Here is an 11574-nt window from a genome sequence, read left to right as displayed (position 1 = left end):
ATGCAGCGTACTGTCAATTAAAAAACCAATCTACTTCTCCGCCACCAGTGGTCAACCTAAGTTTGTCATGCATTATTATCTGTATAATGGAAAAGGTATCATTTCTGTTGTCTCATCTGACACGGTAAGCAATAGTCAAGATCAAAGGAAAAAAACTTGACAAAAGTAATCAAAACCCTAGAAATGTTTCTTTAAAAACAGCTTTGAGGTAATGTACACAGATATAAATACAACAACTCACATCTGGGTTTTATTATACTCCGTAAAATATACAGGAATCTTGATGTACTGAAAGAGTGCAAGTAAATACAGTATTCAAGCAGTCACTAATTCTATGTACATGCTCATTAATTCTTCAAAAACCCCACAAAATTATCAAATAGATCAAAATACTGTTCTGTGTTTTCACACTTTATGTTCAGAAAACCAGCTGATAATTTACAATGTCATTAAGTTTTCCAGTTTCACAATAAAAAAAGGACAGAATGAAATCGGGAATCAATTTGCTGCAACTTGTTGTACTTTCTCTGGAGGTGCAAGATGGCCTTGCACGTCTCTGAGCAATCTCACTTAAAAAGTGAGTTATGGTTAAAGCAGAACCAAATTAAGTTGTTAACATCCCAAACCTCAGTTTTCTTTTAAAAGCTGTGAAACTCTCCTCCATTTGTCAGGAAATTTCTGGCAGACAGCTTCCCCCAACCCCTTCCTCTTTCTTTCCCTCAACAGCGGTGTGTTATAAAACACACATCCGAAGAGCATCCACATGTTTGTGTTCATATAAAAAAAATGTCGTACAACAATTAATTCTCCCAAAGAATCTGACATTATACCTTTGGGTAATAAGGGATATTCTTTTTTGATTATTTTTTTTTTACCATACTCCAGGATTTAAATAATGCAAAATAAATGCAATGAGGAGGCATAAAAATAATTTCAGTAACCAATGTACATGTTATAAAAAAGTGGATGAGTTGCTGGAAAAAAAAATTAATTTCCCAGGACCAGATGGACAGCTGCAACAGGGTGTCAAGAAATGACTTTCCAATTTGCATTGTTTCACTCTCCCCTACAAGTCTTTTAGCATATTTTAAATAACAATAGCTCAATTTTAAACTTAACCATCTAGAACTGTGCAACAATAATTGTCTTGGACTCCCCCCCTCGATTTTTTTTACACTGTACATGTATCACCCTGACTGCATCAGTTAGCTGGTTTTCAATTTTAACATTATAAAAGTATGACAATTTTTCTTTAAAATTTTTATCTAAAAGAAAAGACAAAACTTAAAAATACATCTGCTTTCTCTCATTGTACATTTAAATACAGTGTCAGAAGGCTTTCAGATTTTTGCTTATTTTTTTTAAAAAAATCAAACTTTAAAACCAAATTTGAACTTCATTTTTAGAAATATTAAAGTTTGGTTTAGACAAGTTTTCAATTAATCTATTCCAGTTTCCACAAAAAGTTATTAGATTAAAAAACCTTTATTTGGTCCTTTGGCAATGTGCTGTGCAACAGTGCCTACTGTACCAAACTTTTATTGCCTTCAGATTTAATTAGTTTTATTGATAGGATTTTAAATGTAGTGTCCTTTTTTCTTGTACAATAGTGTTGCTTGTCTACCCAAACTAGTGGACTGTGTCCCAAAATCACGCCTCGCACCTCAAAACCAAATTCAACCAAGTTGTTTGGAATTTCAAGTTCACTTCGAGACTGTATCCAGTAGCTCCTTTTGCAAAACTTGGCTTTAAAAATCTTCCTCTGCGTGTCAGCATGTAGACCATCCACCGTGAGCCCTTTTCCTTGAGGCTGATTTCTATTGGAACACCGAGTGCTCCTTCCGGGACGGGGCGAAATCTCCACACAAGCACAGAGGCTGCTCAGTAAGTCTCTGAATCAGAGTCATTGAGTTCATCCTCTTCTGTGTATGGATAACCATCTTCCCTGCCAATGTTGTTGAAACTGCAGTAAGAGCTATGCTCACTGCGCATCATAGGCAAGGGGTCAAAGGTGACGGTCTTTGAGGTGTTAGTGTAATGATTAATGGCACTGAACGTTAGGGACGGTATCGTGCTACTTGATGAGATAGGCATCATGGTGGCCAGAATGAGGGCTAGGCAATCCGCCACGTCCTTATTGGGAGCACAGGCCAAAGCTGGGGTATACCCTGGAATTAAACATAAAGGAAATCCTGAAAATAGAGCTTACTCAAAGTTTCTCAGAAATCACAGGATCACCGATGTTAATATGCCTAAAAAACAAGGGACTGAATTTTATACCTTGATGAAACCATGATTTTACTGGTATGCATGCTTCTTCCACTGATAAGTATCCCAACCCCTTCATACTTCTTTTATCGTGAATGCACATATCTAAACTTAATTTATAAATATTATTATCATTGAATGTCAAAGCTAGGACTTCAGAGAGCTAGCTCAATTCTCTCATTTTACAAATGAAAAAACTGAGGTTTAGTGATTTGTTTAATGACACAGAGCTAGTTAATGTCAGTCAATAAGCATTTATTAAGAACTTCTATGTGCCATGCACTGTGTTGAGGACCTAGGATACAAAGAAAGGCACAGTCATTACCCTCAACGAGTAAACATTCTAATGAGGGAAACAACATGTAAACAGCTAGTTAAGTACATGATCTATACAGAGGAGACTGAAAGTAATCTCAGAAGCCAAGTCACTACCATCTGAGGGTCCATGAAAAGGATCCTGTAAGAAGATAGCATTGAAATGAGTTGCAGAGAAAGCCAGGGACACTAAGAGACCTAAAGGGAGAGCAGTGTATGAATGAGAGACAGTGCACAGAGATGGGAGATGGAGTATTATGCACAGGAAACAGAAAATGGGCCAGTGAAGCTGGGTCACAAGGGTGGCTGGATGGTGCAGTGGACAGAATGCTAGGCTTAGAGTCAGGAAGACCCAAGTTCAAATCTGGCCTCAGTCACTTATTAGCTGTGTGACCCTGGGCAAGTCACATCACTCTGTTTGCCTCAGTTTCCTCATTTGTAAAATGAACTGGAGAAGGAAATGGCAAACCACTCCAGGATCTTTGCCAAGGAAACCCCAAATGGGGTCACAAAAGACTAGACTGAACAGCTGGGTCACAGAGGGGACTGTGAAGGGGAACAAAGTGTAAGAATGGAAAAGTAGGAAGGGGTCAGGTTGTTCATGAAGAGCTTTAAATGGCCAAACAGACAACCTGATATTTGATCCTTGAGACAAAATGAGCCACCAGAGATTACTTATATTAAAGTAGGGGATGTGGGTAGACAGTCATTAGATAGAACCCAGTGTGTGTTCTTCTGCAGAGCATGCTGGTTTTCTTATGAATCACTCACTGCTGCTAAACGACAATCATGATAAGAATGGAGGAAAACCGTGCCTGCTCCTACATTCATACAGCTATCAATCTTACCACTGCCCACCCCTCCCCCTGGTGTGACATGGGAAGCCTGTGTGCAGTCTGAGTCCTCTCCTCCCTTTGATCCCTCAGAGTCCCAACTCTCTTCAAGACATGCTCCAGAACCGTTTATCTAAAGAGGTTGCTCCTGATGAGCCCCTTCCCACCCTGCTGCCCTGCTGAAGATCCCAGATGCAGGGCTGTGAGACACCTTGGTGCTCACCCAGTCCAAGCCCCTCATCGTGAGGAGCCACACTAAGAGGAGAAGCCAGGCCCCTCTCGCTCTGAATGTGGGATTTCTCCTCCACACCGCTATCTCCAGTGAAGCCCTAAGGTGTCCAGTAAAATACCAACTCCGAGGCTGGCATTCTAACCCTCTCTCTGAGCTCTGCTGCAAGCTTCTCCTGCTATGGTGCTATCATACATGCCATACCCTGTGCCTGGAACTCACTCCTTGCACATTTCCACTTGTTGCAGTCCTGTGTTTTCCTTCGAGGCCCAGCTTGGGTATGACTTTCCTCACTAGGCATTCCTCAGATAAGGGTGCTCTGCCCATATCCCTAGGCTCCACTGTCTCACACTTTTTTTTCTGTATGTCTCATCCCCTCAGTCAGCCCCACTGCTCTTAGAAGGCAAGCAGAGTGCTATTTGCATTTTTGTATCCTCAGCACCAACTGAGTATAGATATACACATGAACACCCTGTAGTCACAAAATTAAGGTGTCCAAAGAAACTCCCTGCTTCCTGAGTCTGGCCACTGACCCTTCTCCTGAAGGCTGATGGTTCTAGGGCCAGAACTGAAGCACATCATAAACACCTAAGGATGGACTGAGAAGACAGGGTCACATCATGCTAAGCCAGGTCACTGCTCCAGGCTCCAAGCGGCTGCCCAGGACCTTCAGGCTGCACCTGCAGCGGGAGCATCAGACCTTCTCACTGCAAGTTCCCACAATGACACAAATCACAGATCCTTGGTACAATTCACTTTTTTAAATGAATGGCTTCTGATTTATAAAATGGCATAAGTTAAATCAATATAGGCTTAAGAACTAGGAAATATCCTCTAGCCAACTGTTGAGACACCCCATTGGTCTGTCTCAAATCTTCCCCCACTCCAATCCATCTTCCACTCAGATGTCAAACTGACCCTCACAACACACAGGTCTGACCATCCACCTCCCAAACAATAGATGCCAGTGGCTCCCAACGACTTTCAGGATCTGTCTGGCTTTTAAACTTCTTCACAGCCCACCTCTGCCTCACCTTTCCAGTGATCTGGAATTGCTCTCCATGTCCTCTGTGACCTAATGACCCAGGCCTCCTGGCCATTCACAACCATGACACTTTACCTCCTGACTTGGGGGATTTCCATGGCTGGCTCTCTCTCTCCTCATCTCCTCCTCCTGGTCTCAGCTAATGTCCCACTTTCTGCAGGAACACTTTCCCAATCGTCTATAATCTTAGTGCCTTTTCTCTGGGTTTATCCTATCTATAGCTTTTTTGTACACAGCTGTTTGCATGCCATCTTCCCCACTAGGCTGGGAGAGCAGGAAAAAAATATGTATTTTTTGCCTTTCTTTGAACCGCTAGAACTTGGTGCGATGCCTAGGACACAGTAGGCACTTAATGTTTATTGACCGAATAACCAACATGGTACAATCACTATCTGTTGCATATACCCAATAGCAGAGATTTCCAAATTATACTAAGGTGCCTCAACTTAACGTATGATTTTATTTAAAAATTAAATTTACCACCTTCAAAAAATAAAGGCAAAGTATAAATTTCTATTTTTATGCATGCACAGAATTAATAAAATCAATTCAGATGATAAATTATAATTATCAATTTTATTTAGGAGCCTTTATCATATTTCAGAAATGCTTCAGTTCCTTAGTTGGGAATTTTCTGATTTCTTTTGTGCTAGCCTCTTGGTGTTAATATCTTGCCAGCTGTACTTGGAAGATGCAAGAGCTCTAGACTTTGAGAGAGAGAGAGAGAGACAGTATCTGTGAGTCTTGACTCTCTGATGTAACTATGTGGCCCCAAGGAAGCCAACCTCTCTGAGCTTTACTTCTTTCATTTTAAAATATGGACTACAAAATTAGAGATCCTCAGAATTGTAAGGGGTCCTCAGAGGATGTGAGACTACCCATAAATGAGTTAAAAGCATCTATATAAAATCCCCACTAAGTGGTTTTATTTTCCATCAAGGACTTCTAGCAAGGGAGAATTCTCTTTCTCCTAGGGCCACCCACTCCACTTTGGGGCTAGCTCTAATTGGGGTATTTTTCTTTCTACTGAGCCTAAACATCTGTTTCTCTATAACTCTACCAACTGCTTCTATTGCTTCTTGGCCAAGTAAAAAAGTCCATTCTTTCTCCCACATAGCGGCCCTTTACATATTTAAAGTATCTTAAGTTCCTCTGACCAATCTTAGTATGATTTCAAGACGTTTCTTGATCCTGGTCACCTGTGTCTACAAGGATCTGAGGGAAAAAATAATCCTCTCACTACCTGCCTTACAGGTTTCCTATACAGAAAGTGCTTTATAAATGCTAGTGCTACAGAAATGTGAGTGATTACTAGCATTACTCAATAATGACTTTGTTCCCTCTTTCCAACCAACAGAGGCTCACCTTACATGAAATACAGATCACCCCAAAGAACTGAAACATTTAAGTCATTATTTAAATTCAGATTTACATCAAATAATGAGACTTCTTACCATTTTCATCTACAGCAAGCACACTTGCTCCTTTCCCCAAAAGTTCTTGCACTACGACTGTGAGTCCATTTCTGGCAGCAACATGTAAGGGTCTGAAAAAAGCAGACAAATGTGGCTGATCAAGAGTAATTCTGCAGCAGTACGGAAAAATGAAACAATCTAGTTGACTAAACTGTCACTTTATAAATGAAATGGTAAACATGAGCATATGGCCCAGGACGTTCAATGAGACACTGTCAGACCTGAGGCCAATGTGGTGAACACAGAGTCTAGACCAAAGTTGAGTGGATCTCACCTAAACATCCCTGACAAGTGGTCATCTAGTATCTACCAGAGTAACCCCAATGATGGGGAAGGGAACTCACTACTTACTACAGCAGCCCGATCTACCTTAAAGAAATCTAATTTTCAGACAGTTTTTCCTAATATAGAGTTTAAATCTGCCTGCCTTTAACTTTCACCCATTGGTCTTTTCTATAACACTATAAATGCCAAAAGAATAATAAAAAATTAGTATCTCACACACAGGAATATGGAGAACCCATATAGTGTGTGTGAGCAGGCTGTGACATGGAACTAACAGGAAATTTGAAGATGAACAGACTAAAAGATGCCATCAGAGAAATGAATGACAGGAAGAGAAATTACGCTGGTCAGATGGCAAAAGCACGGGACGACTGCACAAGAGGCTCCAACAGATAGCTTACCAATTCTGGGTCTAGCAAGATTGCCATCTAAGGCCAAAGGACCTCAGGACAATTGCAAGCATCTGAAGATAGTGATCGTGTCCTGTTACTTCATCTTTTTGTCAAGCTAAAAATCCTCAATCGCTTTGACCAGTATGAGCTGTACAGCTTCTTCTGGGCATAGCCCAGCTTGTCAGAACAACTCCAGAAATGCACGTCGGACTCATCATATCCCTCCCTATCCCATAAGCTTGAGTGATGTCCTATCACCAGCCCGTTACAACCTGGTGTCAGCCCGCTCTTCTGACCGAGTCAGGCCCTATTCCTTTTCCTGCTCCAGGCTCTGACCTGGCTTGAGTGGCCTCCTTGCCCATAGAATGGAGGCTCTCCTGACTTGCTGCTCTGCCAGCACCTTGCCTCCAAGCAGAGTGGTGCCGGCTCCAGTCAGTGACACCGGGTTTCCGCGATTGCTATCAAAGGCTGAGCTCACTCTCTGGAGGGAGAGAATGACGAATTCACATTCTCCTCCTCAGGCCTTCACAGAGCCAAGCACATGGCGAGCACTTAAGAAATGCTTGTTTTCTCTGATTGGTTCCTATTAAAATTTCATCTTGCTAGTTTCAACCTGTCAACACCCTCCTGTGTAACATTTCTTTCACCTGATATATTAGGTCAGTAATCTCACTGCCATCCTTCCCATGCCATCACATCCTCCATGTATCCTCCAGGCCCCTGGTGTGCTCAAGGCGATCACCTCATCTGAACCTCACAACACTTTGGGAGAGAGGCGCTATTATCATACCCATTTTACGGATGAGGAAACTGAAGCAAATAGAAGTCAAGTGACTTATCAAGGGTCACACAGCTAGTTAAGTGTTTGAGGCTAGATTTGAACTCAGGTGTTCCCAACTCCAGCCGTGTTTTCTACCTACTGAGCCTTTGTTATTTATTAAAAAAAAGGTTTTATGGATGCTTTTATTTCTTTTTTTGGACCAGGCCTGAGATCTCATTACTAGGCAGCTAGGTGGCTCAGACTTCTAGTCAACACACACATTACACCAAATATTCTAATTTTTTAAGGTATTTCTTCAAGTAATGATTCTCTCAGCATCTTTAAATATTTAAGTGGCATAAAGAAACATTTTGAACATTCTTACAAAATTTAAGATTAAAATAGTCTTCAGTAACATAGCTTTATAGATGATTCTGGATAAAACATCTATGAATATTCCCAGTTGGAAAAAAAATAAATTTTATCAGTTACAATATAATTTATGAAACGAAACTATTCAGTCCACAAAGCCACACAGACAAAATTCACTCACTACTCTGCATTTATATCCTGGTATATAAAGTAGAAATGAGAAATACTCACGTCTGCAAAGCTGCATTGGTTGCATTGATGAGGTTTCTATCTGTTATCTTCTCCAGGATTAACAAGGCACTAGTTTCATGACCCTAAAAATAGAATCAATAATTTTGTTTTTTGAAAACTTTGTCCTATTAATGACAAATTCCATGTGTACCATGTAGTCAAGACTTTACCCCAGTTAACAGTCAGTGAGTAGGTCTTGATTTTTTAATAGACATTTATTTTAGAGGCTAACAGTCTAAGTGAGGGTTTATGCCCTTATTACAGTTTTCAACACAACAAAATACTTTTGGTGATATATATATGAAAATTTGAGTTAAGTGATCACCGATACAGATTTTGCCCCAAATCATTTTAAAGTTCATTTTTACTGCATTGTAAAATATTCTCTAATAATTCTGCATATAGTATTCAGCAATACCACTGCTTAAAATAATGATTTAAAAAAGTGAAAACATGTACCTACCTTACTGCATGCCAAATGGAGTGCTGTGTTTTTACTGTTATCTTGTAGAGTCAGGTCTGCGTTAGCACTGCTAACCAGCATCTCTATGGGTGAAGCAGGGAATTAGAAGGAGGGGAAATTGCAACAATTCTTACAGAAGAAATATCATCTCAGTATTTTAATCACCCTCTGAACTGAAGAACAAAAAGAACTACCTGTAGCAAGAGCAATTCTATTTATAAAATATAATAATAAAGTAAAACTATTCAACCAGACTTTGGAAACCTTACATTTCTTAATCAAATGGGGCAAATTAAAACATCAGCTCAGTGACTAAAAATTTAGTTAGCAAGGTTTATAAACTTCAGTAGCAAACACTAGAACTACCAATATCCTGTTAATTCTCAAAGTACCAATCCTGCCCTTTCTTGTAGCAGCCACTTTCAACCTTGGGCATTACATACAATTAATAGGATTTACAGGAATACTAAAATTCCAAGGTCATTTCTTTACCAACAGTATTTGTCTGTCCATTTTCTGCAGCCATCATCAGAGGTGTTTTCCCAGAAGAATCTACAGAATTCACTTGAGCATTATGGCTGAGGAGCAGCTGCAAACATTCTACATGATCTGTGAAGGCAGCTGCATGAAGAGGGGTTCTGCAATAAAGCAAAATTCGCAATTATTAAAATGTCATATTTTTTATTTCTAGAATAAAACTTACTCTTCAGTTTTGCAGAATTTTAGAGCTGTGAAAGAACTTTAAGGTATCTGGTTCACTCATCTTCCCTAACAACCAAGTCTCCAATTTTACAAATAATTATATTAAGTCTGAGAGGTTAAATTCAAGTTCCCACTGCAAACAAATGGGACAGATCTGAATCTCTCCTGATTCTCATTCAGTACTCTTTCCAAAAATTTCAAAGACAATAATAAAATTATCGTCAGGGTACAAAACTGGTCGACAAACTGTTTGGAACACTGTCTCCTCCCCACGCCCCAATAACATTTATATGTCAGTAACTCAAGTGGACCTTGAATGAGAAATGGACTGGCATATAAGAAATAATATTTTTAATTGACCTTATTTGTCCAATAAACATGCTCCTAGAGAAAAAAAATGAAGAAATCTTTTCATTTTAACTAGATTCTATGAAATACATTCAGTGAATAGAAATTTAGTCAATAAAAATAAGTTTCTAGTATAGCAAGCTATCCTAAACTCTACAAGATTTAAAAAACACTTATTCATGTTTATCTGAAAACTGACATTTTAATAACAAATCAAAACATAACAGGAGCTAAAATATTAAGACTACTTTTTACGCAAAGCAAACTGTTACAGGTGAGTTCCTACCTTCCTTTCATATCTGTTGAATTTACAATGCCAGTGCCCAATGTATCAATTAACATTTCAGCAGCACTTTCATTGTCATTTATCCTATGAAAAACAACAAGCTGGTTACTGAGGGCTTCAGAGAATTTATTTTTAGTGTTATAAACAAATGTGATTTATTTTGGCTTTCTTACACAGCACAATGTAATGGGCTGAAAGAATTTCCTTCCATTTTCTGGAAGACTTCCTGTTCCAAGAGAAGTTCGACACACGTTTCATGTCCTAAATAAGTTTGAAAAATCAGATATTAAAATCCAAAGTTATTAAGACTAAATGTGTTGTAAAGCTTAAAACATTAAAATGATCAGTTTATTAAATTCTTAAGGCAGCACACCATGTTCAGGTATCTGGTAATCTGATGAAACTTTGAGACCCCCATTCAGAAGAGCAGCAGCAGCAGCTTCTCAATATTTTACAATGGCATTACGATCACTGGCTCTCTCTGTTTTTTCTTAAGTTTGAAAATTTTTGTGTGGATAGAGTTAGTCTGTACATCACCATGTCTGAATACATCCTTTCCTCCTTCCCTAACCATCAAGCCGTTGCTAGCAAGAAAGGATTTAACGAGATAAAAAGCAGTTCAGCAAAATCGAGTCAAGTCAACGTGTTAATTAAGCAAAAACTACGTACTAGGCACTGCTGTACTGTGTTGAGGATACAAATACAAGCAAAAAGAAAAACAGTCCCTGCTATCAAGGAGTTTACATTCTAATGGGGTGAAGACAAGACATAAAAGATCATCAGAAGCAGAATGAGGAGAGACGGATGGATAACTGGCCTGGGTCCTTCCTCTGTATGAAGTTTCAGGACAAACTCACCAATGAGAACAAGGAGCCAGAGGGGCAGAGGGATGCTACAGGGTGAAGAGGCCATATGTGCTAAGGGCCCCCTCAGGATCAGAAGGCAGATGAGCTATGGTGGCAACATCCAAAGAGTCAAAAGCAGAGCTGGCAGAGGAATGAAGTTTGGCCTGCCTGTACCCTTCCTAAGCCAACCACTATATTTGACAGATATGCAATATTTCCCACCCCAGCAAAAGAGGGAGGAGGTGTATTTTCTCACCTCTTTTCTACAACAAGCGAATGAGTCTAGTTTCTGAGGCCCAGATTAATTAAGTATGGAGAAGTTTATCACCAGTAGGCTGGGCACTTGGTGATGAAGGTATTCTTCAGACAGGGGTGAAGTGAAGCTGGAAGAGATGGTTTTATTATATGTCCAAAGACGTCAAGAAATACCATTTCATGGGACATTGTCATTTTATATTGTAGGACTCATAATAAGCATTTGTGACTTATTCACTAACACTGGTTCCAGAGGATGAAGATAAATTCTATGGAAAATTTGATAAGACTCAACAAATTAAAGCCACATATACTTTGATTCTCAGTGACTTCAATACAAAGATGAGAATAGACTAGGATGGCTAAAAATATATTGGAAAACATGGGGAGAAATGAGAAAAAGATCAAAGACTTGTAGATTACAAAGAAGTTTCACATCTTTATATCATGAATACTTTTCTTGAGAAAAG

General features: G+C 39.4%; 1 protein-coding gene across 1 annotated transcript in view; it reads right to left on the bottom strand.

Moving 5' to 3' along the window:
- Positions 1–224: 224 nt before the first annotated feature.
- Positions 225–11574, bottom strand: part of ANKRD28 (ankyrin repeat domain 28) — a 139164-nt gene continuing 127814 nt past the window's right edge. Inside the window, exons 22-28 of the mRNA XM_036759306.1 lie at positions 10178–10265; positions 10005–10088; positions 9161–9306; positions 8669–8751; positions 8206–8288; positions 6145–6236; positions 225–2168 (exon numbers count right to left, since the gene is read on the bottom strand). Coding sequence (XP_036615201.1) covers positions 1882–2168; positions 6145–6236; positions 8206–8288; positions 8669–8751; positions 9161–9306; positions 10005–10088; positions 10178–10265 — 863 coding nt within the window. The 3' untranslated portion in view covers positions 225–1881. The remainder of the gene's footprint in view (positions 2169–6144; positions 6237–8205; positions 8289–8668; positions 8752–9160; positions 9307–10004; positions 10089–10177; positions 10266–11574) is intronic.

Source organism: Trichosurus vulpecula, chromosome 5, assembly GCF_011100635.1.
Source record: "Trichosurus vulpecula isolate mTriVul1 chromosome 5, mTriVul1.pri, whole genome shotgun sequence".
NCBI lineage: Eukaryota > Metazoa > Chordata > Mammalia > Diprotodontia > Phalangeridae > Trichosurus > Trichosurus vulpecula.
Note: the sequence above shows the minus strand (reverse complement) of the source record. Positions and strands in the feature narration are given on the sequence as shown.